The 15555-nt window shown below is 52.0% G+C and overlaps 1 protein-coding gene across 13 annotated transcripts in view; it reads right to left on the bottom strand.

Annotated features, from left to right (window-relative positions):
• FNIP2 (folliculin interacting protein 2) overlaps positions 1–15555 on the bottom strand; it is a 218059-nt gene that overhangs the window by 146284 nt on the left and 56220 nt on the right. For 9 of the 13 annotated variants that reach the window (XM_067035449.1, XM_067035450.1, XM_067035444.1 and 6 more), the window contains exons 2-8: positions 15202–15328; positions 12037–12165; positions 9040–9140; positions 7968–8039; positions 6174–6274; positions 5917–6006; positions 4260–4331 (exon numbers count right to left, since the gene is read on the bottom strand). In XM_067035449.1, coding sequence (XP_066891550.1) covers positions 4260–4331; positions 5917–6006; positions 6174–6274; positions 7968–8039; positions 9040–9140; positions 12037–12165; positions 15202–15328 — 692 coding nt within the window. The remainder of the gene's footprint in view (positions 1–4259; positions 4332–5916; positions 6007–6173; positions 6275–7967; positions 8040–9039; positions 9141–12036; positions 12166–15201; positions 15329–15555) is intronic. The other 4 variants (XM_067035451.1, XM_059066811.2, XM_067035455.1 and 1 more) reach the window with 1 other exon arrangement.

The following is a 15555-nucleotide window of genomic DNA, read 5'->3' as shown; positions in this document are numbered from 1 at the left end:
TCAGATTTTATAGATGTCTCCCTCACTTGGCTTCCTTAATACAAAAAAATCAGGAAATAAGGAAATAAGGCAAAGACCGTTGAGTAAGCTGCTAATACTCTATGTAAAAAACACTGGGAGCTTGGTATTGAGTTTGTTCCTTTACTGCGGAAGTGTCTTTAAAAAAAACAGGTGGATAGATAGTCTAACCCATTAAAGCAGTAAATTGGATATTCTTGTTATTGCTCTATTCCTTATTCTGTGTGTGTGACAAGCTATGTAAAGAGGCACTGGGGCATTTACCATGAAGGGTAAAATGCATGAAGGCATAGATCAGAATTAAGATTTGATTTCCTCTCTGTTATTACGGTAAGCTACTGAATAACCGAGAAAAAAAGTTGGATATTCTTCTCAGGTACTATTCTAAAAAGGGAAAGAGGGGAAAAAAAAACAGTGAACTGTTTTAAAAAATTTTATGCTAAATCAGATAATCCTTTTACACTAGCTTTACAAACGCATGCGCACACACACACACACAGCGGTGAGTTTGGGGGAGAAAAAATTAATGGGAAAAATATCTATCTTCTGCTCACCTCCCTCAGTCCTGTACCCCCTGCCGAACTGATCTACTTCAGCAATGAATATATGGGTGCAGTTTTTTCTGGAGCAGTTGGTGAGGCACCAAATAGACCTAAAATATGGAGCCAATCAGGTTCCCCCTTTAGCTGCCCCCGAACAAGACTAAGTCCAAGTCCTCACAGGGCGCTGGTCCCTTTTGTGATGAGGCTCGCCCACCTGCCCCCCAGTCCCCGACACTGCGGGCACATTTTACCTGGGCAGCCCCAGGACCCATACGCCTGAGCAAACGAGCTTCAGAAATGCGCTTTTGCTAAACGCTGAGGCAGTACTTGCCTCCCTCCCGGCTGTGGTCCCTCGAACACCCCTGACCTGGGCGCCACCCCCACCCCGAGGCCCAGCTCCCACAGGGCGGGTGAGGCGGTGCCCCTCGCCCACTGCTTTAACTCTGGGTTTACACGGAACTTCCCGAGCGCACGTGCTATGGCTCACTCGTCTTCTACATCGCCCCAATTCCGGCAGAGCCTGCCAGCCTAGCGGATACAAGGTCGTTATTCAATAAATATAGTAAATGTGGCTTCACGGCCTGACTCAGGGCTACCCTGCCAACTCCTTCCCTTCACCTCGACTGTAGCAAACTGGCCCAACTGTGGAAGCCACCACGGTAACCGAGCTCTCCTACAACAGAGGGCCCTCGGGAGTGCAAACCCAGACAGCGCTTTGCAGCCCCGGGGCCTGCGGTGCACGAGGGGCACGCGGTCAGCACCCACAACACTCCTCCCTGACGTGGGCGGAAGACAGGTGCGGGGAAGGGGCTGGCGGAGGGCGACAGAGACCCTCGGCGTCTTGTCTTTCTCGCGGGGAACTGTGCCGTGTGTTCTCAGACTCCTCCTCCGGATCGAGTTCCTCTCTGCAGAGGATGATTTAAAAAGCGAAAAACAAACAAACACAGAAGCTTTTCTAAAGTTACTTCTTTACTGAACTACTGGGAAAGAAAAAGACTCTGAAGTCACTCTTCAGATGTGACTTATGTGTTCAGAGTTTTGGGGCAGCCGTCATGCAGCCAGTTCATCATGAAGATGAACTGGTGTCAGCTGTGACTTCAGAGCTTCTGCTGGCCTGGTACTGACAGCTGCAAACATTCCCCATCTCCAAAGGCGCCGGCCTAGGTAACCTTAGCAACGAGTGAAGTCTGGGGAACGAAAGGTCAGAGGAACTGCACACAGGCACTGCTCTCTGGTTTTAAAAAGGCGTTTCCCACAGGAGCGCTGGGGTAAGCACCCTGACGCTGCTGTGTATGCCCTGCAATGAATCCATTAACTAAAGCACGGCCGGCCGGGAGCCGCCATCGGGGGGCGGTTTGCAGATAAGCCAGGCGGGGAGGGTGGGACGGCCCACGGGCTCACAGATGGCGGGCAAGGGAGAAATCAGCAGCACTCACGCGTCGCTGAATGCAGGTGCAGGCATCGCCGGCAGCAGTTCGCACAGAGACACGCAGACACACAGCCGGCACAAACCCACACTCCTGCTTGCTGGCCGAGAGGGCCGGTGAGAAACGGCCCTCCGGGTGCAACAAGCATATGTGGGGTCCAGACCCTGGGACCTAATTCTGTCTCCAGTGAAAGGACAGGGCAACATGGAGACACGACTGATTCTAGGGATGGGGCAGGACATACACGAGGCACATCTGGAGCATCCTGTAGTGCCAGAAAGCGAGGAAGCGCTACGCACGCACGCGCACGCACACGCACGCGCACGCACGCGCACGCAGTGGGATAGGTTAAAGGAACACAGGAGCCAATGGAAAGCGGTCCACGGCTTCCATGGCCAAAGCTGGAGCCACGTGAGTGACAAAATAAAGCAGTACCGGGGTGACCTGAAGTGTAAAGTAAGCATTCTGAGTCCATATTGATATGAACGGCTGACTGACTGGACGGATGAGGAAGGAGGACAGCTCTTCTGCAGAAGAGCTCCAAGTAGCTGACGCAGGGCCCTGCCCACAGGAGACGGGGAGAGGCCAGACAGACACTGTGCCAGCCTGGTGACCAAGGCCACCATCAGTGGTCCTAACTTACGTCGACAGCACATACCCTTGGTTGGGGGCAATGAAAATGTCACTGAACCTCCGTGACCTCTCTTCCAAAACCCTGTCCACTCACGTGCGAAGCATCAAACAAATTCCAACAGCTGGCATTCTACGCAGTACCTGGCTGCTCCTTCTGGAGACTGTCGAGGTCGTCACAAAACACAGCAAGTCTGAGGAACTGCCAGAGCCGAGCAGAGTCAAAGAGACATGACAACTGACCGCCCCGTCTTACTGACTAAGATGTAAACAGCAGGGAAGCTACACTGGAGTCCCTACTACCGTCTGGATTGCTCTGCAAATCTACAACTGTTCTGAAAAATAAAACTATTTAAGACACTTTCCCCGTCCCTCAACTCTTCAGACAGGAAGTTACGAATGACAGAAAAAAGGAATAAACAATGTCTGTAATTTCTCTCCGTCTTCTACTGCAAATTCAGGTCAAACAGTCGGAGTCGCTGCTCCGCTCCAGGACGAGGACCCTGGTCCACACGGTGCGGGCCACGTGAGGAGGCTGGCCCGGGGATTTCAGAGAGGCTCCCAGGACGGAAGGGGCGCAGAGGGCCCCCGGGCGCCCCGTGCAGCCAGCCCACCTCCCCACCCCCCAGCCCGGACTCCCGAGAGGAGGGCGGGAGCCTCGGAGGAGAGAGGGCGGGTTCAGGGGCCGAGCTGCCGACAAAGCCAAAGCTCACTTGCATCAGGTTCACCTCTGCCCCCTCCTCCGAGATCCGACCGTTCAGATCCGACCTTTCACTTCAATGCAGACGCGGCCCTCAACTGTGCCGCTTCTCAAAGGGCAAGGGACACTCGTCTTAGGAGCAATTCAGAGGTGGAGTGCACAGGCTGGGACCTGGGACCCTCTGCTGCAGGGCTTGCGCCTGGACACACCTCTCCTCCACCCACAGATACAAAGAAACTATAAGGCACTAAAAATAACCGGGGGCATGCGCAGTTGGGGCACATTATGGACAAAAGATACAAAGAGACCAAAAAACCCAGCTGCCGCTTCTGAAGAGCCTGGAGCAAAAACGGGTTCAGGAGCAAAAGCAGGGCGCTGCGCAGGCCGCCCGCACTCAGCACCACCTAAGGGGCGGGCAGACCACCTGAGCCGCCCCTCCGGCCTGGCCCCTGGACACACCCCTGCCCTCACGCCTTATAAGGAACCAGCTCACCGCCCTCCCCGAGCCAGCAAGGGAACCTGTCCTTCCTTCTCCTTCCCTCATGCTGCAGCAGGGGCCCCAATAAAGCCTCGCCTCAATTTCTTGTCTGGCCTCTAGTCAATGTCTATTGCTCAAGAAGCTCAGTCACAACTTGACATGGAGGGGAGGGATACGGGAGACAAAATCTAGAGCCTCACGGGTCCAGGACAGAAGAGAGAGCGAGCAGGTCAGCGGGCAGCCCCCACGGTCCCAGCGCGAGGATTCCCGTGGACACTTCCCCCGGTTGGACGCTCAGGACTCAGCAGGTCCCGGGACCACCGGCTCAAGGAGGCGCCCCTCTTCCCAGCGGGACGCGGCTCGACGTCCGTCCGTCTGGCAGGAGCCGTCCCTGTGCACGTCGCACCGGATCTCAGCGGGCGGGCTCGCTCCCCGGGCGCCGCGGGCAAGAGGAAAGCACGTACCTGAGCGGGCGATGCCGCTGTCCCGGTCCTCGCTCTGTCCTCTGCGCGGCATGTCGACCGGAGTGCTGTGCACTGCAGGAGGCAAGGAGACCTGGTCACGGGGCTCGCAGGGGCGGGCTGCTCGGACCGCCTGCCCTCGCTTCGCGGCTGCTGGCGGGGGCCGCGCGAGCGCACAGGGGCGGTGGGAGGGCGGAGTGCGCTCCGGAGAAGACGGGCGAGGGGCGGGCGGAGGCCGGCGACCACCTGCCCGTGCCTGTCGCCCGGCAGCACTGCAGGGGCTCTTCCGAGGGACGCTCGCCTCTAAGAGCGGCGAGTCGTCGGCTGTGAGGACACGCCATACGACGAGCAGACATCCTCGAGCAGATACTTCCAGCCATTTCCCTCAGTAGTAGTAGTTAAACAGCATTTCAGTAGTTTCAGTAGTTTCAATGTACTGAAATACTGCAAAATAGTAAGTACCTTCAAAATGCTTTATAATCAGTTTCAGTAGTAACTACAGGCAACCTTGCGAAGAGAAAGGCTTGAAAACCATTTCGGGAATTTAAAAAACCCTTCTGTGTGTGCGTTTTTTTTTTTTTTTTTTTTTTTTTTTTTGGTGCCGAAACCGGGAGTTCTGTGTTTTATAACCCCTATCTTGGCAGATAGAAACACTTGTATTCATTTTCAAATATCTCTTCCTCTGCCTCTTTTCCATATACACCCGTGCACAGCACTACTGTAGACCTGCTAAGAAAACACTCTAGAGGGCTGCAGACTTCTAGGAATGCTTCACGTTGGCCTCAAGTGTGTACATGTTGAGCTACACGCTACACGGGAGCTCACACGTCGCTGCCGTAAGCTTTACGGTGCACGAGAAACCCGCTGCTCTGCCTGATTACTATACTTGCCAGCTATTCTGTGAAGCGTGTTTATTTTCACAATTTTAAGGAGAGCATATAAACATGTTATCGTCACCCGGAAGTAGGCAGGAGGGTGTCAGTCAGTTAACTAGGGTGCCTAGCATATTTCAGCTATGGTGGAAAACAGAATGCAGAATACCGTCCGCGGTAAACACGGCCCCTCATGTTAGCAATGAAGGCTCCCACAGTAGTTAATCACGCCAGCCCGCGGCAGACATTCGACGGCCTGGGCTAGAAGGCCAGGCCGGTCTCAGGATGTACCTACCCAGAGATGGAGGTGGCTACAGCCGTAAAGAGGCTGGAAAGCACCTCTGAACTACTTAAATGCTACGGACAGAGAGAGGGAGGGGGGAGGGGGGAAGGGGGAGGGGGAGGCCGGTCTTCCATGCTCTTGTTAGAGTGACTTTTGAAGACACAGTGCAGGCGAAAAATGGATCAAAGATGCCACGGCAAAGAGAAACAGTTCACGGCAGCGGAAAAGGCCAAGGAAAATCGGAAGATGTTATCCTCTTAGAAACACGAAGGGCTCGTTTCAGATCCAAATTCGCTTTACGCCACAGGGGTATTAGCAGAGACGTTTCCAACAGGGGTTGTGGGGTGGAGGTTTCAGAAAGCCAGGTGCTCGGCAGCACTGGGAACTAAACATCTCAGGAGCCCCTTGGGTTTCTAGAGAGGCGCCCGACAGATCTGTTTCTAAGAACCTGCCCGGGATCTACTCATGTGTGCGGGCCGCAGCGCACTCAGCATTCCACACAAACCTGCGAAGAAAGAGGCACTGCGGCTGAGCCGGAGCGGTCCTCCTTCAGCCGCCCCCGGTGGCAGTTTGCTGCCGCATCCCTGCAGCACACCTGGGGCGGAGACACACACGGGGGCAGACAAAGTACACACACAGAAATAAACACGGATTAAAGATGATGCCCAAACAAAACACCACCACAAACTCAAAGAAAGCAAAGCGCACACCCACAACGGCGGGACCCGGAGAGCAAGACCCCGCGTCCGTGGCAGGCTTTACCTAGGTTACTTCCAGTACGACAGGAGCCCTGGTTGTTCTGATCTGTGTTCAGTTTCCCCAGGTTAGGATCTTGGTTGATGTATTCAAAGCTATCTTGCAAGCTAAGTCCAGAGAGGGAAGGAAGGGAGAGAGAGGAGAAAAACATCAAGGGGCGAACAAAGCTGTTTGCTAACAGGCAACTTTTCTTCATGAATTAATAAAGTCTCACGTCTACCAAAGAGACTTAAACTTCAGGGGAATTTGTTGCGGGAAAAGACAAGAGAGGCTTTGGGAGGTAGCTCAGCCTATAAAACTAAGTGACACATTCCAAACAATTTCACAATATTATGTAATGAGGGACACCGAATTCTAAAATCTTCCTCTGGTGACTGACACCTAGGATATGGCTATTCATTTCAAGGGTAATTTTACATAAACCCTCAAAATGAAATTCATTTTAACCCTTAGTTAACATCCATGAGCAATTCGGCAACCTTTTTCAGGAGGAGCATATAACAGAAATTATGATTCTTACACGAGTTTGATTTCACAACTTCTTAAAAGTTAGAATTACTCATAAACACATGTGAGAGAAGCAGCTTTTAATAATTTATTGTATTTGTTAACAAATTAAATAAAGATTTCGAGGATAATATAGCATAATGAAGCCAAAATAATTTTTGCTTAAATCTGAGCTTGATTATTTTATTAGAGGGAGTTAGTATAATAAATGTTCAGGTAATATCAAGGGTCAGAAAAATAATAACTCACAAAAAAATAAATATCAATTTCTATACTGGCTTAAGTCATGACAATCCAGTGTCAAATGCTCAAAAAAGTAAATTCGTTATTCTGTTGAAAAGTAAGCAGACTTACTCAAAGGTACCCAAATCTGCAGAGGAACATACTTTTAATTTCCTAGGGCTGTAAAAAATAACAGCCTTCATTTGACTCCTAAGAATACCCCTTTAATTTACAATAAACATTTCTTCCAAACTTACCCAAGTGTAATACATGTTCTGTTGTTTTATTCAAAGAAGAAGTATATGAAATATCTCTGCTTGAAAAATTCAAAACATACGAACAATTGTGCCAGAGTAAGAGTTAAGTTAGACATTTAAGTGTTCTTAGTCCACACAGAAGTGTAAAATTAAGAGGGAAAAAAGCTCGGGAGTGAAAATCAAAATGTTGCCCAGCCTGAGTCCCCAGCGGCCACAGAGGCCACAGGATGGCTCAGACGGACGGTCCTCCTGTCATTCAGGAGCATCCTGGGAAACTCACCCTGTGACTCACTCCTTCAGAAATAAATAAACCAGCAGACTGACAGGTGAGTTGTTCTGTTCTGTTTTGTTTTGCTTTTGGCCGAGCCACGTGTGGGATCTCAGTTCCCTGACCAGGGATCGAACCCGGGCCTCGGCAATGGAAGCGCGGAGTCCCAACCACTGGACCGCCAGGGAATTTCTGGGACTGTTTTTTATAAGATGAAATAATATCCTTTCCCCCTTCACTTTTCATTTTCCATGGAAGGAGAACGTGGTGACTGTCACAGCAGGAACAGAGTAGGTTAACAGCTGACGACCCCCGACGTGTGTATGGAGACGGTCACTCGTCTAAGGCTACCTGATGAGGTCCAAGGCCTTTTCATACTCACTACGTACTGGACAAAGGCCACCTTGAAAACCCCTTTGTTAATGTGGACTCATGCAGCGTCTCACCCCAAAAAGCCTTACGGCCCTCAAAGAATGACTCTATCCAGAAAGAGCCACTTGTAAAATTGGGGGGGCGGGGAGGGGAAGGGGAAGACCCCACACTTACTTATTTGTACTTCCACAGAAGCTGCCCATTCTGGCGGAGAAGACTTTACTAACCATCAACTGTGGAGGGGAACTGGAGAAAAAAAACAAAGGGACAGAATGAGGGAGGGATGCATGGTATTCTTTTTTTGGTGGGGGCGGGGTTTGAAAACTTTTTCTGAAGCTTTTATTCATTTCTATATCTTATTTTACAGAAAATGAGACGTGTATTTTTCAAATCACTGTATCAATGGGGTGCCTAGATTTTTTTTCTAATTTTATCATTTTAAAATTCCAAGAATGTTAAAACCCTGAGAGAGAGAGCTATGGAGACATTGCCAGGGCCATTTTCCTTGGGAGCAAACGTTTCAGATGAACAAACTTCGCTTAGCAGAAACACTGCAAAGCAGAAGTTTGTTTTTTTCTCAGGTTACGCTGTTCACCTGCCACGCGGTGCAGCTGAGCAGAGGGAAAGGCTAAAAGTGCAGGACTGGGGAAAGGCTTTTCCTTTCTCACGTCGTCTAGCTTGTGCCTCCAGCGAGTCAAAGTCTACTCTGACATGCAGAAAAGGAACGTGTTCTTTAATGTCGGCACATTCTGCTTTTTGCAGAAACTTTTATTCTAGACACCGTTCCCTAGAAACAAAAATAAAACTCGGCATGCGTTCAGTGGTTTAAAAAAGTACGAAAAAATATGTATCTCAATACAAGGAAAAAATCTCGACAAATTTTAATCTGAAAACGGAAAATTTGTGACATTTTGACTTTAAACTTAAAATATTTGAATAACTCTGATTAAAAGTATTGCTATTCCTAACCTAGCAGGTATTCAAAATGCTTTGGTATGCATTTTTCACTTACAGTACTTAGCTAAAGCTTAGGATTTTGTCCTGCTAAAGCTGATTCAAGGTCAGAGTGATGTAGAAAATGTCAGACTATTTTAACTGCTAAAGATATATACAAGATATCAAGTGCTAGCAAATATGAGATGACAAAGTTTAGATTATTATTTTACTGCATAACTTTCTTGCGCATATTTGAATGGAGTCATCATCCCCAATCCACCCCGTCTCACAAGCAGTGGCCCGAACTCACCGTATGTAGTGAATCTTCAGGGTGGAGCCTTTGTAGCTCATGGCGACCGAGCCGAACATCATCTCCCCAAGCATGTTGACATCAGAGGCGGGTCGCGTGTACTACCAGACGTGCAAGAAACCAAAATCGTGTCGAGTACAACACGATAGAAAATAATGTGCAATTCTGTTGGTAATTAGAACCATTTCTCAAAGCAGCAACTGATCATTTTACAATCTTAATCTACAATGGTGACTGCCTACTTTTTCCCCCAAATCATCACTAATGTTCACGATTTCTTCTTTATACACTATATCCTCGTACAGGATGCAAGCACTTTACCAGAGTTCATTTTTATTTGTTTGTTTGGGTTTTTTTGTGTTTTTTCGTTTGTTTGTTTGTTTTGCGGTACGCGGGCCTCTCACTGCCGTGGCCTCTCCCGTTGCGGAGCACAGGCTCCGGACGCGCAGGCGCAGCGGCCACGGCTCACGGGCCCAGCCGCTCCGCGGCACGTGGGATCTTCCCGGACCGGGGCACGAACCCGCGTCCCCCGTATCGGCAGGTGGACTCTCAACCACTGCGCCACCAGGGAAGCCCCATTTTTAATCTGGTTATGAGAAACACCGACTTTCATCGTCTCCGTTTACAAAGTCTAAATAGAAAGGTTAAGTGATGGAGGAGGCAGAGTAACTCCTCCTGAGACTAAGAACACAACCTGAAGTGACATCCAGCCAAAAGCAACAGCGCACGGAGCAAAAATGCCAGTCGGTGTGCGGAGCGTTTCGTGGGTCCAAAAGATAACGGACAGTCTGCTCACCCCAAAGTTGGACTGAAACATTTAAAAATTTGTCGACCCCCTAGCTTCTGACCAGTCTTTGGAGTCCCCTTTGTCACCGCAGAGGGTGGACGGCACCTTCCCCCACCCCCTGCTATTCAAACGGCTCCTGTCACAGCCAATGGGCGCTTCCCAGTTTGCTTTATTAAATGTCTCATGGTATCTGATGCATGTAACTGCTTTCCTTTTTGTATTTTTTAAATTACTTTTTATTTTTTTTAGAAAGGCAGACTGCCACGTGCAGCGCCTCATTTGGATGTGTCTGGAGTCTTGGGAGCTCGACTACCCTACGTTCTCCTACAAATGGGCTTTGAGAGCTTGTCTGGAGGTTCTAGCAGGGGAGCGCAGCTCCGCGTATACCCTCGACCGAAGAACGGTCCTCCTCTATCGGGGAAGGTCGTCCTCTCCGACCGAGCGCGCAGCTTCGGGAGGGGCGCACCAGGGACGGTGAGGAAGGACGGGGACGCCCGCCGAGCCAGCCCGATCGGCCGAATCAACCCTGGCGATCAGTGGGGTGCCAGATGTCGCGGCCAGATCGCCCTCACACCCTGCTCTCCCTTTTAAATCTCTACCTTCCCACGTCATCCCGCGGACAGGGCTGTTCCTCAGAGCGCCCTCCTATCACTGTCTGCGTCCTCAACCACCGCTGTGATTCCGGTGATTCCCGACGGGAACCCCCACACCTCCGTCTCGGGGCCCGGACCCCCCTGGAGCTCAGGCGGCTGGAAGCCGAACGCCCTCACTCACATGATGTAACGCTGTGCGCACCGTGAACGTATGATGACGCCCAGGTGCATGCGTTTGGCTACAGGACGCTCGGCTCCCACTGTAAGTGGCGGTGACACACGCCGAGGATGGATGTGAGCGCCAGCCAGACCAGTGCGCACGACACCCACACAGCCTGACCGAAACCACACCTCCACCTCCTGAGACCCAGGCCGCCAGCCAGACTGTCTGCCGCCTCGCCTTCTACCCAAGCAAAACCGTGGCAATCGGCCTTTCGACTCCAAATCCACAGGCATACACGTATATATCCACACACATACACACCTCCTTACACCTGCTTGCGAAGGAGGAAAGAGGAACAGACATCTATCCGCCTGACTTAACGAGCCTCCCACCAACCTCTTCTCGCCTCCTGCAGACAGAAACTAACAGGCTTTCACGTTCTTTGTGAATAACTTCCACCCACCACCTCCACTTCTGAGCCTGCTTTTTCTGGGGGTATAAGGTCCACGCGCCAACTGCAATTCTCAACTCGCTGAAAATTCCACTCTATGCTGTTGTGACCACACGCTGCTTGGAGAGCTGGCAGCTCTGTGGAATAAGGGCAGGCGCACAGCAGCGATCCCGACCGGGAGACGAACCGCCTTCTACACGCCCGTGGCTGCCGGTGTACACCTCCCGTGCGCTGCTGTGCCAGCCACACGGTAGACAAAATTCCTCACAGCTCCAGAAATAAAAAGAAACACTCATATACCCTCCATCAGGCAGTCCCTTTCTGCTAGTCAATATTTATGAAGCCTCTTCCCCGTGCCCAGCCGGCCAGTATTTCTCAATGTATCAGCCCTTCGCACCTCACGCCCAGGTTAGGCCTTGCCTTTCCATCCGCTCCTGTACAGGCCTTCCCCCTTCCACTGGCAAGCGCTGTTTCTCAGGATGACAAGGTTCATCCCCAGAATCCTCAGAGCTCTGACAGGAAAACTGGGAAACACATGTGCACCAATCTGGTTCTGACCACCAAGGAGGCAAAACAGGAGGGTTTACCTCCTTTGCATGACTTCTCTTCATTCGGTGTGTGTTACACTGGATCACCGCTGCTCCGTTGTAGAGTTTATCGAGAGATAAAGCCAAAGTGTGAGCACAGCACTGGCCTGAAACACCTAAGAGCACGTTTTGGGGGGGTTTGTGTTTATCTGTTCCATTTCTATCGGAGTGGAGCTGAGGTACAACGCTGTGTCCGTTTCTGCTGTACGGCACCGTGGATCAGTTACACGGATACACAGACCCCCTCTTGTTTAGATCCTTTTCCCATAGAGGCCATCACAGAGCACTGAGACGGGTTCTGGATACCGAGTCTCCTACCGCGGGGACGGGGCCCTCCGGCAGCCATTATCCCCGAGGAGAAATGGCAGGAAACGGCTTCAGCCTGCGGGGTATCCCGCACACAAGGGGGGCTGTACCTGGTACTTTGGAAGCTGCTCCTTGGTGTGCGGTAAGGATCCCCCGGAAGAGCCGTGGGGAGAGAGGCTGCCGCTGCCGCCTCCTTGACAGCACCTGGCTGGCGTTCTCGTGGGGACGTCCTCCGTTTTCTGGGTGAAGAGGGAGAGGGGGGTAAAGAAACCACCACCGCTGAGCGCACCAGCTCCCCAGCACACGCTCACGGGGGGCTCCTTGCTCACGTCGTGCTGTTCCGTTGAGCCTCAGCCGCACAGAACAAGCGAGTGTTGCTGTCTTCTTTTTAACGGGCACAAAAGAGTGGCTCCTGAGAGCCTGTAACGTTTGGAAGAGGCAGACGCTGAGAAGGGTGGTAGAGGTGGTGGGTTATGTATGAAGACTGTTCCCTTTATTTTATGATTATGGTCATTATTTTGGCCACACGGCTTGCAGGATCTTAGTTCCCTGAAGGCACCCTGAACTGGGAGCGTAGAGTCCTAACCACTGGACCACCAGGGAAGTCCCCAAGAACACTCTCTTTAAATAATTCAACTATCACTTCATACTTTAAACTCCTCGATGAGATCTGACCTCTGTCCTGGTTATTAGAGGGTTTCTTTAGTAGTGTGTGTAGAGTCACAATCTATAATAAGATTGACAGGATACAGACATTGCTTCCAATTTAAATTTCCCCCAAGCAAACAGAATCGAGAAGGCAGAAGTATTTATTCATTTGGAAAGACCGGCATGTGCTTCCGTGACACACCTCCCCCTGCACGGCTTTAGAGAAAGTCATGAGGTCAAGCTTGTGAAAGACGAGGGCGAAATGCTGGAACAGGGGCTCCTGTGATGACACAGCATGTGAGGCAACACGGCCTTCAAAGGTCACGGCTTGCAGAGGGTTAGCTACTACACGTTCCCTACGTGGAGCTCACGGCAGATTTTTATGACAGCGACACAGAAGCATAAAGATACACCTTCACTAACGTTTCCCTTCCTCCTCGGCCGAGATACACTACTCCCTAGAGAAGCAGCCCGTACCCTCCGCGATACGTTGTTTCTATCCTGAGTCTTCTCTGCTTTTCTGTGTGCAGCTTTGCTTGGAAAAACGTGAATACAAGTGCAGCTTATCTAATTGCCAGTGTGACAGTCACACTGACGGTCGAATGCAAACGCCTGCAGTCCCGTGCCTGCTGCTGACTCCTGACGTTTCGTGCCTGCCCAGGGGGCGGGGGGCTGAAGGTGGGGGAAGAACAGAAGGGGAACAGGAAGCCTGCCCCCAGCGGTCGCGGGCGGGACGGCGATCCACAGCCCTGCAGGGCCCGGAGTGACCCGCGGTCCGCACCCACCCCACACCGCGGGGCCCAGTGGCCGCGCCGTCTGCGCCTCGCGACAGCTGCCGGTACAGTGAGCAGAGCCCCCGCTGGACCCGCTCTGCGGCCTCGCGCAGTTTCCAAGCCTCCCCGGGCCCAGCTGCCTCTGTGAGGAAATGAGTGCGTCCCCGGAAGCTTCCGTTCCAGACTCCGGGGTCATCGCTGCTCCTACAGACAGGATTCCGGTTATTTTTGCAAACCGGTGAGAACTTTTTCCCTCCACCTGCTACCACCGTCAGGAACCCTAGTGACGGAGCGTGGCTGAGCAACGACAGCATCTGTGCAAGGCCTCGGGGAGACAGGAAGGGATGTGGGAAAACAGGAGGAAGCCGTGTGCGGCCCACCAAACAAAGGGCCGAGTGCCGGCTCACCTGAACTCACACCAATCTACCATGGAAGCCTTCGGGGAATCACCGAGAGATTTCTCATCCCCCCCCCCCCCGCCCCCGCTCCAGCCACCCACCTAACAAGCCCAGCAACGGCTGTAATGATTAGCTACCTGGCCAGCTTCCACGTGAAAACACCACGGGATCCGCACAGCTAAACCGCTTTTAACCAGACACTTCCTTCCTGCAAAACGACCATATCAGAAGCAGGACGAGACCTCAGCCCTGACGAGACAGAGACCCTGACATAAACTATTCAGCTACTCAGCTGCACATTCTCTAAACCGCCAGGATTCGGTCAGCCCAGGTATCAGGTTACTGAACGTGAAAAGAAGGAACACGAAGGGATTTATTTAAGTTGTAGACATCGGCATAACCTTTGACTTGTCAAGGTTATGACAAGTGACAAGTCAGCAGTACACTGGATGGCCATCCTGGAGACTCACCGGGAGGACCAGACCCTGCTGCTGCCTGGACACATCACTGCCTGTCCCACTCTGGCTCCGAGGGATCGAGAGCCGCTCTGTCCCCACTGTACCCACTCTCAGACCCCCATGCCCCATACCACCACCACCAGCGCTACGACCACCTTCACCACCATCACCACCACCATCAGTTCCGTCACCATCACCTCCGTCACCATCACCTCCACCACCCTGACCTCCACCATCACCTCCGTCACCATCACCTCCACCATCACCTCCGTCACCATCGCCTCCACCACCCTCACCTCCACCATCACTTCCGTCACCACCACCTCCACCATCACCACCCTCACCTCCACCATCACCTCCGTCACCATCACCTCCGTCACCACCACCTCCATCACCCTCACCTCCACCCTCACCTCCATCACCATCACCTCCATCACCACCACCACCCTCACCTCCACCATCACCACCGTCATCATCACCACCACTACCACCCCCACACCGCCCTCCACTATAAAAAGGAAATAAAACTTCCTTGGTCAAACAGGCTTGGGTTGCAGGCCCTTTTGCAGACGACAGTGCATGTTAGCACCCTGCAGCCCCGTGGCAAGGAAAGCGCTCCACTTTTGTCTAACCCAGTGCTATGTATCACCCCTCACTATCTATGGGTAATACCAGACCTTCCCTTCAGGCGAATGCTTCATGAATTTTAGCATTCTCAGTTTTCCCATTAACAGCACACACTTGGCATCAAAATCCCACTGGATTGCAACTTACCAGCAAATTCGCTTCTGGTAACACCTAAAGCACGATGCTTAGCATCTGCACGATGACTTGCTAACAGGCTCAGCCGTGCATATTAATAAGAACGCAAATGGGGTGGGTGGAAGAACCTCTGCCCGTGTTTCCTCTGAACCACTGACGGCTCTGTGCAACTCAGCCCAAAGAGCAGGCGACGGACTAACACACACAAAGGAGGAAAGCAAACCCACGTTTCCTACCTGAGTAGCCACCTCCTCAACCTTGTGAACAGCTTTAGAGTCAAACAAGACTTGTCTGCCTCTCCTTTCACAGTCCTGGTAAACTATCAGGCGAATCTCGTTCAGGTCCAACTCCGAACAGGACCAACTGTGGATTCACAAGAGAGAAAGAAGTCGTGTTAGCGGCGACGCTCGGGATGGTCGCGGAGAGACAAGTCTCCCAGCCGGTGTCCGCCTGCACCCGGAAGCCCCGGTGTGCGGGAGGCGCGATCCCCACAGACCGGGGCACACGGCCCTGTCCGTGGACTCCGATGGGCCCGTGACCAAGGCTGGGAAGGCGCCTGAGACGATAAACCATTGGAGAGAGGGCTTCTC

This window comes from Kogia breviceps, chromosome 6 (assembly GCF_026419965.1).
Source record: "Kogia breviceps isolate mKogBre1 chromosome 6, mKogBre1 haplotype 1, whole genome shotgun sequence".
Classification (NCBI taxonomy): Eukaryota; Metazoa; Chordata; class Mammalia; order Artiodactyla; family Physeteridae; genus Kogia; species Kogia breviceps.
The sequence above is the reverse complement of the archived record's forward strand: the minus strand, read 5'-3'. Positions and strand labels throughout refer to the sequence as shown.